The sequence below is a fragment of the Panthera uncia genome, assembly GCF_023721935.1.
Source record: "Panthera uncia isolate 11264 chromosome A1 unlocalized genomic scaffold, Puncia_PCG_1.0 HiC_scaffold_17, whole genome shotgun sequence".
NCBI classification, from domain to species: domain Eukaryota; kingdom Metazoa; phylum Chordata; class Mammalia; order Carnivora; family Felidae; genus Panthera; species Panthera uncia.
This window is the reverse complement of record NW_026057577.1, coordinates 21,144,972-21,168,247: the sequence shown is the minus strand read 5'-3', so window position 1 is coordinate 21,168,247 and position 23,276 is coordinate 21,144,972. Positions and strand designations below refer to the sequence as shown.

The window sequence follows — 23,276 nt, the reverse complement described above, 5'->3', positions numbered from 1 at the left end:
TCTATGCCTCAGCCATACTAGTCAGTCTTCTGGGCACTGCCTGTGCCAGGCTCCCTCCAGTGCCCCCTTCCCCAGGCCTGGAGAGCTCTGTCCCTGCCCAACCTGGTGCTTCACATCCCAGCCTAAAATCTACTTCTTCAAGTGGTCACTTCCATCATTTCATAGGTACACATTCCTTTCCTTTCAATGCATTTAGCTCACTGAAGGCATGGCCTATTTAAAGGATAATGTCCTTATGCCTGATTTGTTTACATAACTGTACATGTGAGAAGGGTACAGCTGCCACTTTCATTCATCATCTTGTTCCCCATAACCTAGCTCAGCCAGAACCCAGGGGGAAGAAGGCAGTAAGCGTTAAATGAATGAGTGAACAAACGCAGAAATGAGTTAAAATAGCCTTACAAAAAGTTGGCTCGTTATTAAATGGTTCCCGAACAGGCTGAGTCACTTTTCCAAGGGCTTATTTTGTTTTCTTTTTCACTTTGGCCTTGGTTTTTGCCTGTCTCCTTCCCCGCGCAACAGCTCAGGCGCGGCCGCCAACCTCAGAAGACTGATACGAGTTCCCAGAAGGAAATCCGAGCAGCAGCAGGCCGGGGCGGAAGTGCGAGACAGGGGGCGGGCGCCGGGCCGGCTCGGGCGGAAGTGCCGGGCGCGAAGCGGAAGCGGCGAAGTCGGCGGGCGGCTCAGGTGGGTGCGGATGGCCAGGCGGCAGCAGGTGGGCGCTCACATCCCCGCCCACAACCCGCACGCGGGCCGGAGGCGGGGCACGCGAGCCCTTGGCTGTGCTATACGCTGCCGATTTCGATTGTTGTTAGGGGGGACTTAATTAAACCGGGAGCCATTAATCCATGAACTTCAGCGGGGGGGAGGGGAGGAATTATTGGCGCGCGCGCGCGCGCGTGTGTGTGTGTGTGTGTGTGTGTGTGTGTGTGTGTGAGTGCGCGTGCGATGGCGCTCCGGGAAGTGAACAAAGTAACGAGCGGGAAAAGGCGTTTTTTTAAGAAAAAGCAGAAAACATCTCAGCTTTACTCTCTTTCCAGTTTTTCACAGATGCCCAGTCCTGGGTTTAAGTCAATTCAATGAAGTGGCAATATAATCTCAATTGGCAGCCCGCAGACATGACTGCCTTTTTAAATATTTTTGAGCAGCCATGTTGGCCTTTAATTGAGGGTGAAAAGGTTGAAAGGTGCCGTAGGCAACGTTGTGAGTCCCGGGGCTTTCTGGACCTCCTCTCTGCTTTACTGGCAAAAGCCGTCCCCTGGGTGGGGAACAATGTGAGACTAAATCAGAAATTGTACAATTCTCAACAAATAGCCTTGTTGGTCACCCCTGATGAATACCACAAGATGCAATTTTTTTTGTTTTGTTTGTTTGTTTGTTTTTGAGAGAGACTGGGAGTGGGAGAAAGGGAGGAGAGAATCCTAAGCAGGCTCCATGACCTGAGAGTGGGAGTGGGAGAGCGGAGAGCTCAATCTCACGACTGTGAGATCATGACTTGAGCCAAAATCAAGAGTCCCATTCTCAAGGGCCTGAGCCACACAGGCACCCCTCATACAGTTTTTTTACATTTTTTTTTTTAACGTTTATTTATTTTTGAGACAGAGAGAGACAGAGCATGAACAGGGGAGGGTCAGAGAGAGCAGAAGACATAGAATCGGAAGCAGGCTCCAGGCTCTGAGCCATCAGCCCAGAGCCCGACGCGGGGCTCGAACTCACGGACCGCGAGATCGTGACCTGAGCCGAAGTCGGCCACTCAACCGACTGAGCCACCCAGGCGCCCCCCTCATACAGTTTTTTAATAGGTCCAGAGGTAAAGAAGTCCCAGTGAAATTACTAACATGAATAGGAAAGTGCCTGTTTCTAATGCTGTCTTTAACAAGGTTTTTTCCTGGATGATCTTTATTCTTGTTTCTTATTATAAAGTATTTCATATATATACACACACATACATACATACATACGTACATACACAGGGCCACCTGTGGCTTAGTCAGTTAAGCATCCAGCTTCGGCTCAGGTCATGATCCCCTGCTTCGTGGGTTTGAGCCCCACGTCAGGCTCTGTGCTGACAGCTCAGAGCCTGGAGCCTACTTCAGATTCTGGGTCTCCCTCTCTCTCTCTGCCCCTCCCCTGCTTGCACTCTCTGTCTCTCAAAAAAATAAACATTAAAAAAAATTTAATAAAATAAGATAAAAAATATATATATACAGTGTGGCCCAGCTTGACCACAAGCTATGAGCTCCTCCTTAACAGGGATAGTGTCTAGGACCTGTTAAGCCCCCAACACTTTCTAGCACATTTCCCACCATAAGCAGGGCTCTTGTACTACATTGCCTTGGTTAAACAGTTACTGGTTAACAGACATACTGGAACCATGTCTCAGTGTGCATGGCACTGTACAAGTTGAGGTAGCTATTACAGGCCGCAGTCTTCTCATTTAGTAATTTTATGAGGAATAACTTATGAAAATGCATATGAAGCTCTTTGTTCTTTATTTGGAGCTGTATACATTGAGATTTAAAACACTTGGAAAAAGAGGTGTCCCCTGGGAATACTGAGTGATTATGGTAATATCAGGATAAGGCAGGGCTATATCCTGCTTCTGTGTGAAATGTCATAGCCTAATAACCTGGGTTCTGTTCTGCTGAAGAATTGCCTGGAACCAGAAAGGTACTGTTGTGAAAATTAAGATTCGTGGGGCTGGTGCTTTAGACAGGCAAACTCCCCAGATTTCTTTCTTCATGCTTGTTGTGGTCAGTAGTAGCCGCTTGCTGGGGAAGAATCAGTTTTGTTTTATTTTTGTCTCCTTCACTAGGAGAAAATGTTGCTATGTGGTTTTATTTAGATAGATTGATGGCAGGTAAGGTAATAGAAATGAGGATTTTCCAAGTTGGGAATTTACTGGACTGTATTTCTATTTTATTCCAGATGCCTAGCTCTGTTGTACATTTAAGTACCAGAGGCAGTGTGGAGATATGCCTTCAAAATAAGTTATTTTTTGTTTGTAAAGTTTTTGTATTTCATAACATGTGCATACTCTAGATGGCTTATACATTCAGTTACTCTAATGCCAGGGTTCGGGGTTTCACACCATAGCAACACCTTGAGGTAATATGGTACAAATAGTAAGGTTTTTATGCTCCTCATTTTAAATCTAATTTTGCCATCTAATTTTATTTAAGGGGTGTACATCAGAGGAAGCCAAAAGCCAGTTGGGATAGTTCCTGCATGCAGCTTTAATCTCGTGTGCAATTATTTTGAAGGGAAGAAACCATCTGGATCCAGGGATCCACACAGGTAGCAGGGACTAGGCAAGCTTCCTTCATCCATCTCCATAGCAAGTTCAAGGGACAAAATCATTTGAGAAAGAATATGCAAAATGAGATGTCTGGGCTACGTTTCTCATAGATAATTATCCCACATCCCTAACATCCCAGTTACAAGAAAATGGAGTCATGAAAGCATAAATTCTGGGGGCGCCTGGGTGGCTCAGTTGGGTAAGCGTCCGACTTCAGCTCAGCTCGTGATCTCACAGTTGGTGAGTTCAACCCCCGCGTTGGGCTCTGTACTGACGGTGCAGAGCCTGGAGCCTGCTTCCGCTTCTTTGTGTGTGTCTCTCTCTCTGCCTCTCCCCCGCTCATGTTCTCTCTCTGTCTCTCAAAAATAAATAAAAATGTTAAAAAAAATTATTAAAAAGAAAAAAAGAAAACATCAATTCTAATCCTTACCAAAGATGGGGTTTCCAGAACAAAACTCAAAATATCTTTTGTTTTAAGAAAGTATCCATCTCCAAGGATTTCAGAGCATTTCGCCAGTAGTATGGACTAACAACTGTTTTACTAATGTAGGCTTCATCACTGCAGTATTGCATTGTTTGTAAATCTTTCTTCTGCCCAAAGTGTGAGGTCCTTACAGGCAAAGAAAGCATCTTGACACTCTTACATTTCTACTGCCTGACACACTGCAAACACTCAGCACATGCTTTAGAAATGAAAAGACAGTGTCCCTGAAGGGAGGCTGGATCTATAGCATCAGTGGGAATGCAACAGGTAGAGAAAGGAATATAAAACAGTAATCTTTCAAGAGATTACTAGATGCAGTGTAAATACGGCAGTTACTAATGTTTTGATGAACAGCGTGGAGTAGGGAAGTGCATGTTTGAGAATCTCGGTATGTATGTGGTCACCAAACTGCCTTCAAGGAGATATGACCTGATCGGCTGCAGGGCCTTGGTTGTGTTGAATGGAATATGCAAGCTGAAAGGCTCCAGGAGCGCTGTCTCCACCCTCCATCCAGCCTGCCATGCTCAACTCCTCACCCAAAGACCTGTTGAGCAAATATTTGAAGAGTGTCCTTTTGAAGCATACTAATTTGCTAGCTTACCTAAGGCACTAGTATCTTTGTTTTGTCCTGCCTTAAGGATAGAGGATCTATGTATGGTCATTATTTTAAGGCTAGGTTGCCCAAATACGACAGAAAGAAAGCCACAGTCATCTTCTCTACTTTGCTAACATTCCCAAGGAGTTCAAAGTTGACAGCTTTTTGTGTTGTCATGGGGCAGGCAGGTGGGATACACTGCTCCCTTCCGTTGCCGGTGGGATTGCCACAGAACCCAGAATGTTACTTCTGGAAACACATGAACTTCCTTTCTTTGTTCCTGTACTTTTTCATATTAATCATGAAATCTTGGGGAAATGGCTTCTAGTTTAGTCGGGAGGAAGGACATGAGTTTCAATGATTTGATTATTAATTCTTTACTTTTTAAAATACATAGTTCTTCCAGTGAGCCAGGAGGAAGGATACTGTTACTTAATAGAAATTCAGTCAGCTGAGGCAGCCTAGGACATTAGACTGGAGAAAAAAAAAAGAGAGAGAGAGAGATCTAAGTTCAGCTCTGTTTCTCCAGGTTCAAAAATGAAGTTAATCTTTATCTTCTTAGATTTAGAGACCAAACCTCATTCTTATAATAAAAGAATTCTGCTGTCTGAAGCTGAGCCTTTCCTCACTCTCCATCTTTAAATTAAACTTTAAACAAAATGCGATATCTCATCTGCTATACTCTGAGGATTTATGTATAAAGCTTGCTGAGATTTTTTTTGGGGGGGTGGGGAAGAAAGGAGGTTGAACTTGGAGATGCTTTCTCATTCTGGAAATTCTGCGGTGGTCTCATTATGTATAAAAATAAGCCATTGTTCAAGGAAAAAATATAGAAAACCAATATAAGAACCAAAAAAAATGCAGTGTGAAAGGCTTCAGTTAAACATTAGTTTCTTTATCCATAAAACAAGGGGATCTGCAAAGTCACCTCCCAGTTCCGAAATATGAAGATATTCCATGATAGATGTTGTCACAGAGTAGGATTCAGAGGATTATAGACTCTTCTATACTGAGGGTTAGGGGAGCATGACCTCACGGGTACACTGTTTCCAACATCAAGACTGAGCAGGTCTAGGTATTGTTGATATCACAAGTCCAAGAAAATGCTGGATTTAGTAACTCAGAGGTTCTACACTCACTTGCTACAAAATGGCTAAAAATGAATGAAACATCTTTTCAGCTCTTGTGTGGTCATGGGGATAACTTTGCCTCTTTGGCAAGATGAATTGGAAATAGTAGAGTATTAGTGATGAATGGAAGACACTGCCTGGATGGATGGATTTTGAACAGCAGAGAGTTGTTTTTGGAAATGGGATTGTGTGCTTTGTAAATAGCAAGGAAACTGGCATTACTAGCTGGGTACAATAAAACTAAGATACTTTAATGAAATTGCCTTCTTTCTGGGTCAGTATTAAATATCACAGATATCTTCAAAGGGAATGGGTCATTTTGGTTAAGGATAATGTGGAAAGGAGTCAGCATAAGTCCTTATGCACTTTGTTCCCATCCCTTGAACTAGAATGATTTTGCCCTCATCTTAATGCCATCTTTATGGAATGAAGAAATTTTCAAATTGGTTTTTAAACTCTATTAAGCCCTCATGTATGATATAACCCAACCACATCATTCAGGTTTTCTTGGCTTTCAGGAACAGTTTGCAGCCATTATGTCGTAATTGTACTCAACATTGTTGCACGCTCTGAATTCAGAATATGCCTCTCTGGCTCCGGGCCAGACGCTGACTGAGTGTCTTTCGGAGGAGAGGAGGGGTGCAGTGTGTCCTAGCCCTATTGTGTTAACAGGAATTAGTCCAGAATCCCCTCTGGACCTCCGGGGGCTAGAGGGAATGATAGTAAGAGTACACTGCTGTTTCTGATTAGCATCTTCATTTTGGTTTTCTCAGCTGAATGTTCCTCTGCAAACCCTTCCCTGACATTTTCATGTGCACCAACCCCATTACCGAGCAGACTGCTCTAAAAGCAATGATCTGGAAAGTGTGACTGCCGAGGTCCAGAGATTCTAAAACAAACTCTTGTTCACACTAAGGATTCCTCTCCCCTTCCACCTCACATTTGTCAGCTTGCGAGGCAAACACAAGCATGCTTCTGGAGGGGGAGAAGAGCGCAGAGATGACGGAGGTCTGTCATTAAAAATTATTTTTAAAATGTGTCAAATAGTAAGAGAGAAAAATACATCATTCTGCCTTTTAGGAGGCGCTTTTCCCTCTCAGAGGCTCCAACAGTTGCAAAACGAGTTCCTGGCAATGCTAACGTCCCCTCCTCTGCTGGGTCTTTTCCGATGCCAAGGCTTCCTGGTTATGATTGAGGGGCTGGAGAAGCCAGCGTGCAGTTCTGCCTGGATCTCTGTGGGAGTTCTGGTCCTCTCTAAATGGTCTGGTTAAAAACTACTCTAGATTCTTTGTTTAGGGCCTTTCAAAGCCACGGGCTATTTGCCATGCCATTTCTTCAGTGTGTGATGCCCCTTCTCTGATCAGGAGGACATCTGATATCAAAGCCTGTGGGCACAGTTTCTCCCTGTCTGTAAAATGAGGGAACAGGACAAGGGGTCATGTTTCTGTTGTGCAGCTGATGAAACTGAAGCTTAAACGGATGACGAATTGCCAGCATCTCCGAGCTAATTAGTGGCAGTTGCCTGTCTTCAGGGTTTAGGTCTATGAAATCCTCGCCCAGAAATGCACCCAGGAATTCAAACATGCTGAATTCCAGCCGAAACTCTATATGAAGAGTGATTTTTGAAACTCTAAATGAGGAATTACCCATTTGTGCTCCCCCCCCCCCACCGCCAACTGAGGATTTAGTGGGAGCTGTGTTTATTTACAGGTATTTTACCCTCCCTACACAAGTTATTCAGAATTACTTTGGAACAAGTTTTGTCTTGAGAGATGATCAATAAAATCCAGGTTTACCATTTCCTAGGCAGCTTGTTTGATACACATGCATCAAGCACATCACTGGTAAAAATTTTTTTAATCTTTGAAAATATAATGGCAAGTATCACAAAAAGCAACTGGAAGGGAACTGGCCTTTGTCTAAAACCTATCAAGGAGAAACCTCGACGTCTCAAAAGTACATTTCAGTGCCCTGTTCTGTTATTTTCTGAAGCCTAAGGAAGCTAAACCAATATTTGGTGCCACGGTATTGGAAGGTCTAGATAGACAGCCAGTCTCACCTGGACTTAGTGACCTCCTGAGTAGAAGGTAAATATGTTGGTTCAATCAGCAATATCGTGTCTTAGAAATTCCTATTTAAGTAATGTCCACAATCTCAAGTTTTCGGCTATCTCTGTTTGAAATATTTTTCAGTTTTTCAATTTCCTTTTTCTGAGACTGCTATAGTAGAAGTTTTAAATCTTCCTCTTGAGGCCAGTAAAAGCACAGTTTAGTCAATAGAATCAGCATCATAATTTTTGGTAACAATACCTTACTTTTAGTATCATTTTAGTAATAAAGTTAAGGCTGATTTCTCTATTCTGCTTTATAACTTATCCAAAGATTTTTTTACATTTATTGTCTCTTTTTGAAGCTACCCAGTCAACGTTTACCTGCACTCCTCTGCAATCCACTACTTCTGTCCTCACCAGAAATATATACTTTTCGTTAAGATGTTATTTTAGGCAAAAACCAGACAGGTAGTTCATGTTAGGGGTAGGCCTTGGTTGGAAGATTTCACTGCTTTGAAGCAACATCAGACCCATCCCATCTGATCTGTAGTAGATTCTTTCACTACTCCTGTTCTCGTTCTGGAAGCACCTTCTCCCCTTGGCCTCTGTGATGACACACTTTCCTGGGTATCATTGTAACTCACCAATCTTTCTTTCTGCTTCCTTTGCTGGCTCCTCTCTACACAACTTCTACATGCTGGATTGCCTCAGAGATCTGTCCTGGGCCCTCTTCTTTCTCTCTATCATTCAGATAATCTAATTTCCAGATTATCTAAACAGATGATCTCATCTCTTTCCATAGCTGTAAATACAGTCCCTAAATTGATAGAATCTCAAATTTTTATCTTGAGCCCTGGCTTCTCTCCTGAATACCAAACCTGTGAGGCCACTCTCTCCATGAGCTCCAACTTGTCCCTAATAGAGCTGTCCCATATACTCCTCAATCTGTACCTGCCTCCGTTTTCCTCATTTTAGTCAATGGCATTGCCACCCACCAGAGGCTCAAGGCCAAAACTGGAGTTGTTCTTACCGTCATCTTTAATCCCTCATATCCAATTCATTGCTAAGTACTATTGGCCCGATTTCTGTCCTTGTCTATACCACCATCCTTTCTTACCTAGACTAACACAGTGGCCCCCTAACGGGGCCCCTGTCCCCCACCCCCATCCATTCTTTACACAGCAGCTAAAGTGATCTTTTAGAAATGTATTTGAGATCATATCACTTCCTTCTTCTAAATCTAACTGTAATTAAAACCTCAACATAGTACATGAGGACTTAGGTGATCTGACCCCCAGAGACTATTTTTGAGTCCTATCCCCTTCCTTGTTTACTGTGCTTAAGCCACATGCTCCTATTTGTTTCTCCCAGTAAGTTGAGGTTGTCCTCACCTTAAAGCCATTGCACTTAGTATTCCTCTCTCCAAAATGTTTCTCCTTCAGATTTTTGCACCTTCTCAGCCTTTGGTCTCAGTAAAACCAACACCTGCTCAGAGTACTTATGTCAAGGACCTGCCTTAATTACCATCACATCACCCTGTCTTACTCCCTTTCCTCTACTTGTCACTATCTGATATTGTTTGACTGCAGCATCACTGGAAGATGGATGCCACAGAGGCAGGTACCTTGCTTTCCTGGTCACCACTGAACCCAGCACCTACAATAGCATGTAACGCCTGGAAAACATCAGATAATTGTTGAATGACTCTCATCCCACACCCAGGCTGTCATAACTGACCTCAACTCTTACTCGGCTCTGTCTGTCCTCCTTTCCTCTGCCGTCCATCCTGAATGCTGCTGTTAGATCAGTCTTCCAAAACACAGCTTTTATCATATCACTCTGTCGCTTAAAACCCTTCAGTGGCTCCCATCAAACAGGCCACGGCATTCGTACTACAGCGACTTTGTGTCTAACCCCAGCTTTGAGATGTTTCCCCTTTTTTGTACATATCCAAATCCGAGATGATTTAGGAGCCTACTCTTGTGAAGCCACCTCTGATCTCAGCCCACAGTACTCTTCTTTTCCTTTCCCTTACAGCATTTAGAGGTGGCCGTTAAATGTTCCGGTTGTAATCCCTCCTGTATTTATATTGTTTCAGTTAAGAGTTTAACTCCCTTCTCCTGAATCCGCTGAAGTATATCCCTCTATTATTCTTGCTGCTTGTATCTAGTGTGTGGAGGTGACTTCTCCACATGAGAGTTTTACTTGGGCGGAAAGAAATGGGCTAAACACCAAGCAGGATGAAGGGGAAAAAATGGCTTAATTTACTGAGAATTTGAAGGAGGTGGGATATGGGGACAGGACACTTGTACTAAGTGGTAGGTGTAACTACCTTCAGTGAAATTGTAATCTTACTGTATTGGCAAGTCCCACACTTGAGAGAGTTAAAGGACTTACCAGAACGGTGTGTTGAATGAAAATTAACATAGCACCACTGAGTATAAACAGGGAAATAGAGACATCCAGATACCTGGAAATCCCATAGTCATGGTAGTAATGTGAAGGGGAAAAAAAAAGGGTTTTGTCTCTAGGCACTCATGTGACCAGTCATTCCTTTCTGGGACTGATTTTCTACTGCCTTCTCTGGCCCCCTGTGTGGTGAAGCTGTTGGCACTGAAATCTGGAAAAAGAAGCTGCAGGAAGGGAGGTGGACATGTGGTGTGAGAGGCCTCTTCTTGTTCCCCGGGCCTAGGCCGTGACGTATGGTTTCATGTGCTGTGTGGGCTTGAATCAGCAGTCCAACTCCGTGGTCAGAAAGAGGCTGTGTTGATTGTTTCGTGGGAGATACAAATATCGAATCATTATGTTCGTACACCTGAAACTAATAAAATGTTAATTGTGCCTCAATTCAGAAAAAGAAGAGAAGAAGGAAGCTGAGCGTGACACCACGTGCAAGTGGGCCTCAGGTGGGTGGTCAGCTCGGATCTTTGTTGCAACACCTTGCCTCAGTTGGCTCCAGGGCTTAGGCAGTTCCCCTGGCCTGGGACTCTGACTGCCGAGGCTGAAGAGCTGAGCACCTGCGGTCCCACCCATGCCAGTGACTGAGGGCCCCAAGCTCTGCTTCTATCCTGTAGCCTCATTCTAGCCCCGCTTCGCCCCTTGGGGTTGATGCCTCACAGTATCTGCTCCATTTTCAGCTTTGGTTGCATCCCTTTATGCTGCCTGTCCTCGTCCCCCAAGAGCCCAGGCCGGGCTCCCACTTGTTTGGAGAGAAGGAGGCTTGGACACAGGTGACACAGAGGAGCACTGGCGAGGCAACAGGTGGCCCTGTTTCCCTGGATTAGCTCGAGCCCAATGACCAGACAAGACCCCTAAGAGCAACCTCACCTCATTACGTACACTTTCAGTCACCTAAAATGATGGGCTTTTGTTCTCGGTAGAGGTGTGTGGTGCGTGTGTGTGCATGCACGTGTGTGCGTGCGTGCATACACACGTGTGTTTCCAGTCATTGGGTAAAAATAGGAACGTTATACTCAGGTGGTAATGAATGTGAAATGAGGACTTAGCATCTCATATGGCACAGATGACTAAATGGAAGCCCCGAGCCCCTCCTTGTGGAACACAGGTTCAGCAAGAGCTACCGTAATAGTGTTTGGTTAATGTCAGCTCAGCATTAAATTTACATTATACTCTTGCAAAGAAGCTCCAACATTACCTGTTAATAACCAAGGCAGTACGTGGGCTTAGACAGACTTGTTCATTTTGCACATGAACTAACACTGCAGCTTGCTGATGAGGGATCATGTGAGCTTGGAGATCCAGCGTGCCAAAAGGTTCTTTGTATGAAATAAAAATTCTGGTCAGTGAAGGTCAGTTTCTCTACTCAGGCGAGAACAATGTTGTTTCCCTTCTAATCAGACACACGCAGTGTTTGAAGAATCCAGGGACCCCACGTAAGTGATAGGCAGCCCTAGTCTGGGCAGCTCCTCATGCAAGAAATGAATAATCCCCAATAAAGGCTCAAACGACCCTGGCTTCTTTCTGTACTGTAATCAGTTGCTTTAATAGTATGCCCTTGAGTGCCTCACAGGGAAAATGCTATAAAGTTAAGTTATTTTCCTTATCTTGCTTCAAGGAGGGCTGAATGGGTCCAATCAGTCCTCCCCCATGTTGTATTTGATTCTGCCATAAAGACCACTGGAGTCAGCCTCAGTTTGTTGAAAAGCCGGCATTCCCTTTCTCTTTCAGGGTGATCCACGCCTCTGAGCAGCAGTGGACTTGAAACAGCAGGAGTCACCATCTTTATTGTTAGGCTGTGGAATTTGTTTTAGGCACATTCTAAATCCAGTCTTAGGCCTTTTACTTTTTTTTTTTTGTCTGTGACAAAGGTGACCCAATTGTGCTTCTTTGATATTATGAACACAGCTCTTTTTGTTCATATCACAGAGGCATGTAGCAAAATACAAAGGATAAAATTGTGTCTATATGTAGTAAGGACACAAGTTTCATGACTAAATTCAATGACATAATCAAAAAGGTGCTGTCCTCTCCCAGTCATGAGCTAACAGACAGAGACTGCCTTTCAGAGTATTTTTTTATAATGCTGAGATACTGTTCAAAAATAATAGAGCTAATGAAAATGTCACATTGACAGAGTAGCCCATATTAAGATTTTACTTCAAGAAGGCATGATGCAGTGAGTGTGACATTGACAGCAATAGTGTTAGGGTTTACAGAGTTAGTAAAATATTCTAAGAAGAGTATTATAGAGTTCCAATTGGAGTATATCGTTTTTCATTTATTTCTAAAACTAAGGGGACTCCAGTGTTCAGAATTGCAGCCTTAGTATCTTATTTCTGCCTAGGAGAGGTATAGGGAGCTTTTTTTCATATCATACTCTAATATAATATTCTCCTACAGTGCTTACAAAGAAAAAAAGTTAATTTAACAATGTGGTAAAATGCATGTGCCTTAGGACATTTGGAAGATACACAGGTAGTAAAATTACATAATGCTAAGTAAGGCATTTCTCAGTAAACAAATACGCCATGTTTAAGTGATTAAGTACATGAGAAAAGGTAAGGATGGAGACTAATAATGGAAAGAGAACTAATTTTAAATAGAATGGTTGTAGCATCACTAAAGACTCAGCTCTCTGGGTTGGGTGAACAAATATTTCAGCAAATCTGGAATGAATAGCATCTCTGTTTACTATGACAGGTTTTATTTGTCTTGGGTGCAACCAAGACCACATGCTGTGTTTTGTCATGTTGGAAATACCAAAGCAGATTTCCATTGTGAATGTGAATTTTTTTTTAAAGCCTTTAACATCTCAACTCAGCTAGGTAAAAGCAGCAAGTTCTTTTCCTTACCAGCGAGACATCAATAAATCTTAAACCCCTCCACCAGAAGCATGTAGGTACAGTTCACTATCCTGGTGACAGTCTTAGGTCACTGCCATAGAGGGCCTGATCCTTCTCATTTCTAAGATCTGTGGTTCTGTCTTTAATGAAACTAATATTTTGTTTCCTTTCTCCTTCATATAGTACAGCTTTTTAAATTCCATTCCCCAGGAAGATGTGCCACTGTGGGTGTAGGGCCTTCCCAACCTACACCCAACCTGGTTTTGGTTCCAAAACCAACGGGGGAGAAATTGTTACCTAGAGTAAACATGGCAAACAGAGACCTTCCCTCCTCATTTATATCATGTGTAGACAAAGCCATGCTTGGAAGCTGTTGTTTTCAACCATTTACGTACTGGAGTTGTTGATTCTGCTGAATTTATAGAAAATGTGTATGCCAGGGCTTACCACTTGGTTGAGAGTAGCACAGCGTACTGTGAAACTGTTTAGATCTACTTTCCATCTTGGAATAATGCTGAGCAGCAGATCCTTGCACAGTGCTCATCACATTCCCTCCTATGCGTTAGGGAGATCACTCAGTTAGCAGGGAGATCCAGGGACAAGTGGAAGGCTACCAGTTTAAGAGTGAAAGAAAGATTATCGTTTTACAGATCAGAATCCAATCTTCTTTTCCTCTGGTCTTTACATTAGTTTGACATGAGATGGTATTTTTCTCCAATATCATATAATTCTGTTTGAAGGAGTTTAAGACTAATCTTATACTAGGAAGCCTAGTCAGCAGTAGAGATTAGCACATAATTAATAGAGTCATGCTCTGTGGAGTAGAGCAGGCAGAGATCTGAGTTGGTGATGAAAGGGTTGGGACCAACTGTAGTGCCCATAGTCTTGTGGGCACCCTGAGGAACACTAACCTTTAGCTATGACATGTGATCTGCTTAATTAGTGACCACTGTGCACAATGAGTGTCTGATCAGGGTTAGAGGTGAGAAAAAGAGGTAGAGAAAGACTCACTCCAATACCCTAAATATTCAAACGAATATCTGAACACCTACTATGTGCCAAGTTAATTACAGATGCTTGGGGACACTGGGGTGAAAAAGTACCTGCCCCTATGGAACTCACATTGTAGTAGAAGAGACACAGAGGTAAATAAATAGTTTCAGGCAGTAAAAGATAAAAGAAAACTGGGGCGCCTTGGTGGCTCAGTCTGTTAAGCATCCTATTACAACTCAGGTCATGATCTCGCAGTTCATAAGTTTGAGCCCCGCGTCAGGCTCTGTGCTGACAGCTTGGAGCCTAGAGCCTGTTTCCAATTCTGTGACTCCCTCTCTCTTTGCCCCTCCCCTGCTTGCTCACTCTCTCTCTCTCTCTCTCTCAGGAAATGAATAAACATTAAAAAAAAAAAAAAAGATAAAACTATAGTGAAGCATAAGGATGCAGTGTGGTGGGCTAGTCAACCTTAGTAAGGCAGTCACTAAAGCATGACCCAGGACAAATGAGAAGCTACCTAAGAGCTTTTTATGCAAAAGGACATCGAGTGCAGAGATCCTGATGAAGAAATGATCTTTGGGTATTCAAGGAACAAAAGAGAATCTCTGTGGCTGCAGCATGCCAAGATAAGGAAGGGAAGTTAAGGTGAAGTTGCAGAGAAAGAGTAAAGCAAAGTTAAAAAATGGATATCCCAGGAATGAATTCATCTTGAGAATATTGATTAATGATAAGTCAACAGTGCATATGTGTTTTAAAAGTGAAATTACCATATTTGTAGCTTTAAGGACAAAGCTGGAGGCTCAGTAGAATAACTAGGAATAAGTAGGCTGTCTTATGTCGAGAAAAGTAGCAAGATGGGGGAGCTTCAAAGCCTAGTGTTTGACATGCTGCTATTACCAAGCTGTTCGTATTGGAGTATCTCCAGTAGTAACACCAGTACATTTGTGTATGTTTTAAAAAACGATGGCAATCTCCTTTTAAAATACTGAAGGAGTTGAGTAGATCTTTGTTTCTGACAAGTCAACTCGACCCAATTCTCCCCTATAGTTCCTCTTGCTACTGTTCTGTGTTTCCCCATCTTTTGCAGCAGGGGGTGGGGGAGGGGGATATGGATATCCTAAAAAACAGCCTTAGCTTTCATTTGGGGATTTGTGCTGCTTAATTACTGTTTCCTTTACCATGAAGGTGGCTGTGTGTCATTGAAAGCTTGCCAATAAGATAAGCTATCTCTGCAAATAAAAACCATCTCAGGAAACCTCCACATTTTAGGGAATCAGGATGCTGGCACAATCTGCAGGTGAAATTTAATTTTGTATTCAAATTAACAAACCCATGCAGTTTGCTTGCAGAAACCAAGTGATTAGGCACACAGCTCATCCATAAATATGGATATTTTCCCATTCTAAGTTCTGTTTTGTTTGGAATACACTGAATGTTGAGGCACTGTGGAGACTTGCCAAACATCTGGGCCTCTTTGACACTCCTGGACTCCAAGAAGTTCTCAAGTCTTTAAATTCCATCAGAGGCTTGCAGCTTACTGTTCATATTATAAACAGCAAAATCTAGGGCACATAAGTTTACTGGTCTATTTTTCTTTTGGCAGAGTTAAGATGCTCTGGTTTCAAGGAAATAGCATGCAACTTGCCAAATACTCCTTTCGACTCCTCTTGAGAAATCGTTCTGCCTCTAAGACTGTTCTGCCTGTGCTGACCTTATTTACAAAGGTACAGAGTGAAAAAGTAAAATTACTACTTCAAAAACAAAAAGTATTAGAATGTTGGATGAAGAGAATTGTACACTGAAGAAAGGGGAAAAAAGTTGACGGAAAAGCAGTGGAACAAACTTTCCTCAGACCTGCTCCTCCAGTTTTCAGATCCACTTAGAACAGTACTACTCTCTTTTCTTTTAATGTTTGAGAGAGAGAAAGCATGTGTGCCTGAGCAGGGGAGAGGCAGAGGGAGACAGAGAGAGACGGAGAACCCCAAGTAGGCGCCACACTGTCAGCATACTCTCTTTTCTACCCAGATACCTCACTGTCTCACAATTTTCAGGGAGTAAACTAATATATTTAATAGTCATCTGATCCCTATGTCAGAAGAAAGAACTATCAGAACAGATGATGTTTATAAATATATCACTTAGAAATACAGTTAATTATTTTCATTTGTGGTAAAGTCACCACAAACACTGAATTAGTGAACACCAAACCGTTCCTCCCAGGGGAAATACAAGGTTTGATTCCTGTGAGTTTCTGGTCACAACATTTTTGTCAACTGATCAATACATAACCTTGTTTGATGTATGTTTCTATTTAAAGACACTTTATTTAATATATATTGTTGATTCATCAACGTCAAATTCATGGCCAACAGCACCACATCTCATGCCTGAACAAAGTTTATATAACAGTATTTTCTCTGTAAGGCACATCACAGCTTTCTTGTGTTTAGAAACACTAGAAAGCACTTCAGCAGTGTGCGGGGACCACTCTAGGTAGCAAAATCAACAAAAAGTACAAACATGCAAAAAGCATGGCCATCAGTAGATCATGAAAAGGACACTTGTTGACAGTAGGAGACCTGAAACAATAAGGTGGACCACTGTTTTGTTTGACCTCAGCTGGGAATGGACACTTTTGAGTGACTCAGATTTTTCACTTCTCTGTGCAAGTCCTCAAATATTTTTGAATGACCACAGAAGCACCACAAATAAGTTTCAATGATAAGCAACTTTGCAAATATTAAAGCTACAAATAACAAGGATTGACTGTACTTGTTTTCTAATCCCTAACACTAGTTTGAAGCCACCACTGTTTAAAATTTTTAAGAGCTTTTTCCCCCTGAAATTTATAATACAAACATTGCTGAATTTCCCTTTGCTAGTTAACATTTCTTTGTGTGATCCATAATCAAAGAAAGAAATAAAGTACAGGGTAATGGACTTAACTTTAGTGAATAATAGTCCTGATTCAAGCAAAAAAGCTCTCTTGTTTATTAGGTTTTTCACATTTCAGGCATTTTAGCAATCTGAAAATATTTGATGGCTGTCTAATAGCAAAGTTTAAGTCATTTTTTAAAATTGAATTTCTTGTTGAGGCTATAGTTTATAATTCTCTTTATATCCATAAGTATATATTGCATTGTTGGAAATTATGGAATAAAAATATTTCATCATCTGTGTCTATATATGCATATGAGAATTAACCACAAAAATAAAATAATCCCTTAAGGCTAATGGTGCTCCTTCAGCCTAACAATTCTGCATTATTTGTCAGTATGAACAAAAGACAAGTTAGCCAAAAACATTTGCAAAAAAAGAAAAAACCACACTAATTTTCCATTTAGCTTAAAATTTGTAATGAATCCTTGATTCAGGTCATTAGGCATATAATTGGCCAATTAGATTGGCCATATGGCATATATTGGCCATAAGATTGGCCAATCCCTGAGTCATTCATAGGGAAGAGGGATAGGATGTGTTGATGGACTCAGCCTAAGTCAATAGGGAAGAGGGAGAGGATGTGCTGATAGACTCAGCCTAAGTGAACTGTTCCACCCTTCTTGTTCAGGGATGACGTCAGCAACTGCTGAGAGTGGGTTCTGTGAGGCAAAAGCACAGAATTCCTGCTACCAGAAAGGGGAATGGGATGGCCAACCCAACAAATGTCCACTGTATTTCAGGGACAGAGTGAATAAGTGCTCTTTTGGTGTCATGGAAAGTCCTAGATAAGGATGTTTGAATGGTCCAGACCACTGGTCTTTTTCCGTTCATAGGCCTCTTCAAAATTTGATGAACCTTTCCTTACAAAAATACATATACACATGATAACTTGCTCAGATTTTCATATTTACAAAAACAGAAAACATGATCAAGGCTCTATGAAGTTTTTTTATTATAAAAGCAAAATGTTGGTATATTTGGTCCTTCTGTAGTTTAGCTTGTTCCTGTTTTGCTTCTGCTTTTAAAATCCTTGGTTGGGGGGCACCTGGGTGGCTAAGTTGAGTGTCCAAATTCAGCTCAAGTCTTCATCTCATGGTTCATGAGTTCAAGCCCCACCTCGGGCTGTATGCCGACAGTGTGAAGCCGGCTGGGGATTCTCTGTCTCTCTCCCTTTCTCTCTGCCCCTCCCCAACTCTCATGCTCTCTCGCTCTCTCAAAATAAATAAGTAAACTTTAAAATAAATAAATAAAATCCTCTGTTGGGGGTGCCTGGGTGACTCAGTTGATTAAGCATCTGAATCTTGATTTCAGTTCAGGTCATGGTCTTATGGTTTGTGGGATCAAGCCCCACATCGGGCTCTGTGTTTACAGCACAGAGCTTGCTTAGAATTCTCTCTCCCCCTCTCTCTCTGCCACTCCCACGTTCACGCAAGCTTGTGCACTCTCTCGCTCTTTCTCAAAATAAATAATAAAAAAATATGTTGACTTTTTGTAACTTTCTCAGAAAATTTCACATGATTATCTTGAAACATAACAGACTATCCATAATCTGTTTATTGATGATGCTCATAATAAATGATGAGCCTAATTCTCTGAAGCAGGAAGTCAGGGCCAGAAAGACCCTTCTGAAGAAAAACTGCCTTTTGAGGATCTGGGTCCTTATTTTGAAACAAGCTGGGAGTTAAGCTGGAGGAGGGGCCTTTCTTTTATATAACAGCTCACCTCTTCCTGTCATGTTAAAAAGCAGGTTTTATATAAGCATCAGTAACGTTGAGTCTATTTTCAGCTTGTGCAAGAGAACCTATAGCTAGTCGCTGTTCATAGAGTCTAGGGCTGAGAAGATTTTAAAATCTGCCAGAGATCCATAGCATTCTAAACAGATTTCTCTACTAGGTGGTTAAAGAATACAAACAACAACAGGCACTAAAACTCGCTTGCTCCTATAGTGGAGAATTAACCTGGGAAATTTATTACTGATGCTTGTAATGAGAAAAAAGGAAAACCATTGAAGAGTTGGTACAGTCATGATCCAAAGTAAATAGAGATTTCTCTCTTTTTGAAGGTGGGGCAATCACTATCTAACTCCATCTCAGTGAGTTTATTCCTGTGGACTGATGAGGAAAATCAGGCAGGCAAAGCTCAGCGCCTCCAAAACCAGACTCTCAGCTATTATGGTCATGTTAGCCAGGCCAGAAAAGTGCTCCTGACACAGGAAGGACAAAGCCCTTGGACTAGAGTCAATGAAAGATAATCTTCCCCAATATGAATTAGATAAAGCCAGTAACAAAAAATATAAGCATTTAAATTATGGTGTGTTTGTGTATATATCTATGTTTACACATATATACTAAATCTAGATGCTTAATTTGTTACACATGTAAATGTATATGTGATATGTACATATTAATGTACACACACATACATGTGTAACAAATGTAAGCATCTAAATTTAGTATATATGTGTATACATTTATGTATAGGTAGATTTATTAATTGTGAAAAATCAAAACTACTAAAAAGTGCTGACAGCCCGTTTACCGTGAAACTCTATTTATAGGATTCTATGGCAATGTTTTGCTTTGGAAATCAAACAGTATAACTAACCTGGTGAAAAAACAAATCCTTTAAAATAAGCATAATCTGCTTCTTGTGGTTTTTGTTGGGCTACATGTCATTCCTTGGATTTAATGGCTTTATTTTTTCCTTCCTGTAGGATCCATGCCCCCTTTGTGATGAAGCCAAGGAAGTGCTGGAGGCTTATAAAAACAGGGTAACACCAGTTTCCCCCTCCGCTATCTGAAAGTAGAGCATTCCTATCCAACCTTCATATGCCGAAGTGGTCAGATGCAAAGGAGCATTTAACGTTAATTTTTTTTTTTTTTCAACGTTTATTTTATTTTTGGGACAGAGAGAGACAGAGCATGAACGGGGGAGGGACAGAGAGAGAGGGAGACACAGAATCGGAAACAGGCTCCAGGCTCCGAGCCATCAGCCCAGAGCCTGACGCGGGGCTCGAACTCACGGACCGTGAGATCGTGACCTGGCTGAAGTCGGACGCTTAACCGACTGCGCCACCCAGGCGCCCCGCATTTAACGTTAATTTATGCAGAAAAAATTTTTAGCATTCCCAGACCCAAAAAATAACCTCTCTCAGGCTTTCCGGATACTTGAGGACACATCTTGCTAAAGGATGCACAGAATAAACCGAGGTAAAGCACAGATGCTCACAGACACAGTTCAAAGCTCTCGGGGCTGGATGTTGGATGCTGCCGTAGGTTCGCGGGGAAGGAGCTTGGCGGCACCACTCTCGCTGCTCACGGTGCACCATGACTCTAGAATGGCCAAACGCTGAGCACTTTCTTCACCTTTCACCTTTTTTCATGAAAGCAAAAATCCCTTTCCGATTTTTTTTTTTTTTCAGGTAGCAAAACAGGTACTAATGTAGGTCTTTCATAACAGCCAAGTGGCCTGATGCAAACTTTCAAAAAGCGGGGGAAACCTGCCTAACAGAGTGTGGCTTTATGTACACGGAATGGAGAGCGTAGGTAGTATAGAGTGTTTGCCTGGATCCTTTCTTTAGGAAGAAATTAAATGATTTTTCATTTAAATTTTCTTTCTATTCTTCAGAGAGAGATTTCAGTGCTAATTTCCACAAAACTCATTACCCCGAAGTGTTTTTCTCTGAGCAGTGCTGGTTTTCTTACTCTGACTCTTAATATGAATCAAAGCTAACTAGCAGGTGCCATGTTGATGCTTTCTTTAAAGTTTTGTCCGCATTCCTTTTACCTTACTCTGTCATTTCCGTCGAAGTGTTTTCCTGCAGCAAACCATGACACCTTTCCCGTTCTCACATGCAAAGCACATCTGTCTTGATTCTCAGCCTCCCGGTCGGGACGTATTTTATTTCACTGGAAATGGAGTAGTGACCTGACGCTGAATGTAAACAGGTGTGGCAGAAAAATGGCAAAACAGAGAGTTAAGGAATATAATGAAATCAATCAAGTTGTGGAAATCAGGGACATGAGATCACTTGGGACCTCAGACCACAGCAAACCCCTCCACATGAGAGCAAGTCTGGGCATCAGGTTGGCACTGTGGCTGTTGTATCATTCCGTGGTCTCCAAAATTCAGAGCTTTAGTCTGTCTCTGTTTCAGTTTATTTTACAGGAGGTGGACATCACACTTCCAGAAAACTCTGCTTGGTATCAAAGGTATAAATTTGACATCCCCGTCTTTCATTTGAATGGCCAGTTTCTGATGATGCATCGAGTAGACATCTCAAAACTTGAAAAGCAGCTCCAGAAACTTGAGCAGCAAGGTTTATGATCCTCCACCCTCTCTGTCCAGATGGCATCTTCCTGAGGACATGACCGTGGCCTTTCACACACCCTACAGACGTTCTAGACCAGGTGGTGCCCAATAAATGGTGACATTACTTTTCCAATTGGTGGCTGTACCGATGTGGGAATGGTTTACCTGTGGGCATTTTATAAAATAAGAGGAGTGTATTGGCAGTGAGAGGATGATGGAGGGTGGGAGAGGTCTGTTTGTTTTATTTATTCTTCCTTTTTGTATTAATATGGAAGCATTTCACATGCACACTGGATGGTACAGTTTATAGGAAGAAGGCTCTGCATCCCTGCTGCTGCCCTAAGGGCTTAACTTTTTAATGAAAGAATAAATGCTCTTCTACTCAGTAGATAAAGTGAAATGTGAATTGTTAATAACTGTGCACAGTCAATAAAGGGATGTTTTAACAAATACATCTGCATGAAGCCTATTTCAGTGGGATTTAATAATACCTGTTTAAAATTAGAATTCATTTTTTGGGGGGTAGAAGAGAATAATTATCCTAGTGAAAAAGACTTCATTTGAGAAAAACAAAAGAAGATTTAAACCTCCAAAATGTATATAAGAATCTCAACATGCTTTACACGTAGTCAGTGAATTGATTCATAATATTTGAGGGCTGCCTTGGATAGTTATTCACTTGTCATCAATTGAGTTAATTCAAATTGTAAAACAGTATCAGGTTTTAATATCTTGAAGAAAATTCACTTCTGGACATAACTGGATAGCTATGTCATCTAAAGACAATATTCTTCACCATTTAGGTAAAGTATTAAAAATGTGGTTGTGTACCCTGGCTTATATTTAGGCAGGTTCGACCAATAGAGCAATGGCTTCACTTTAAAACAAAATTGCCTTTTTCTCTTAAAATCACGTCACTGTAATTTCATCTATAATGAAATTCTTTTGTGAACTATTTTAATGAATTTGGATATTGTGAGTCACTTGGCTAGATTTTAATTTGAACAGTATGATTTAGTCTCAGAAATTCTAGAATATTAGAGCTGGCCAACTTTATACATGGTCTAGTCCCACCCCTTCTTTTCATACACAATGAGAAATCTGACATTCAGAGAGTTTCAGGGACTTAGCCTAAGGTAATGTAGCCAGTCAGCTGTTGGACAAGGTCTTGCCACCCACCCTGAATTTCCAGTGCTACCTGGGCTCACTGTAGGGACCTCCTTGTATTATGTCACATACAACATCCTCGATGATTCTGTACTCAACACAGATTTGGGAGCAACTTAAAAAGCCTTCCAAAGTGACAAGAGGAAAAAAAAAAAAAAAAACCATTACAATTGAATAGCACTGTTTATAATTTACAAATTTCTGGGACACATCTTATTTGATATTATTTGTTGAGGCCTGTGGCAGGCAATATTCTAGGATGACCCCAGCAAACCCTCACCCTCGTATAATTCCTTCCCCCTTTGAGTGTGGGTGGAACTCACTGAATATGATGAAATATCACTGCTGTGTTTATGTTACATCATATGGCAAAACGAAGATCACCCTGGTTGGGCCTGATCTCATCAGGTAAGCCCTCTTAAAGCAGAGTTCCTTCTGGCTGGTTGCAGAAGAAATCCGAGATGTGCTCCAGCTGGCCTAAGCATCAGTGTTGTGAACTGCCTAGTGGGGCCACATGGCAAGAAACTGTGGTGGCTGCTAGGAGCCGAGAGTAGTTATTGGTCAACAGCTGGCAGGAAAATGGGGACATCAGTCCTACAGCTTAGAGAAATGAATTCTGTCAACAATCAGTGAGCCCAGAAGATGATCCTGAGCTCCATATGAGAACCTGAGCCTTGCATAACACCTTGATTTCAGCTCAGTGAGACTGTGATGAGAGAATCCAGCCACATCATGCACATACTTCTGACCTGCAGAAACTGAGATAATATGGGTGCCTGGGTGGCTCAGTCAGTTAAGTGTCCTATTTCCCCTTAGGTCATGATCTCATTGATCGTGAGTTCCAGCCCTGCATTGGGCTCTGCACCGAAAAGTGAAGAGCCTGCCTGGGATTCTCTCTCTCTCTCTCTCTCTCTCTCTCTCTCTCTCTCCTCTCTCTGCCCGTCCCCCACTTTCTCTCAATCTCAAAAATAAATAAACTTAAGAAAAAAAAAGAATCTGAGATAAACG

General features: G+C 41.9%; 1 protein-coding gene across 3 annotated transcripts; it reads left to right on the top strand.

Moving 5' to 3' along the window:
- Positions 1-481: 481 nt before the first annotated feature.
- Positions 482-21,553, top strand: CA1H5orf63 (chromosome A1 C5orf63 homolog). Of its 3 annotated transcripts, none has more exons than XM_049648452.1 (5): positions 483-687; positions 10,410-10,463; positions 15,454-15,574; positions 19,504-19,560; positions 20,946-21,553. In XM_049648452.1, exons 3-5 carry the CDS (start codon positions 15,461-15,463, stop codon positions 21,114-21,116), a joined length of 342 nt encoding a protein of 113 aa, XP_049504409.1. In that variant the 5' UTR covers positions 483-687; positions 10,410-10,463; positions 15,454-15,460; the 3' UTR covers positions 21,117-21,553. The 3 variants fall into 3 exon arrangements, with proteins under 3 accessions (XP_049504411.1, XP_049504409.1, XP_049504410.1); XM_049648453.1 differs by having other exon boundaries at positions 11,746-15,574; XM_049648454.1 differs by lacking the exon at positions 10,410-10,463 and having other exon boundaries at positions 482-687.
- Positions 21,554-23,276: the final 1,723 nt, after the last annotated feature.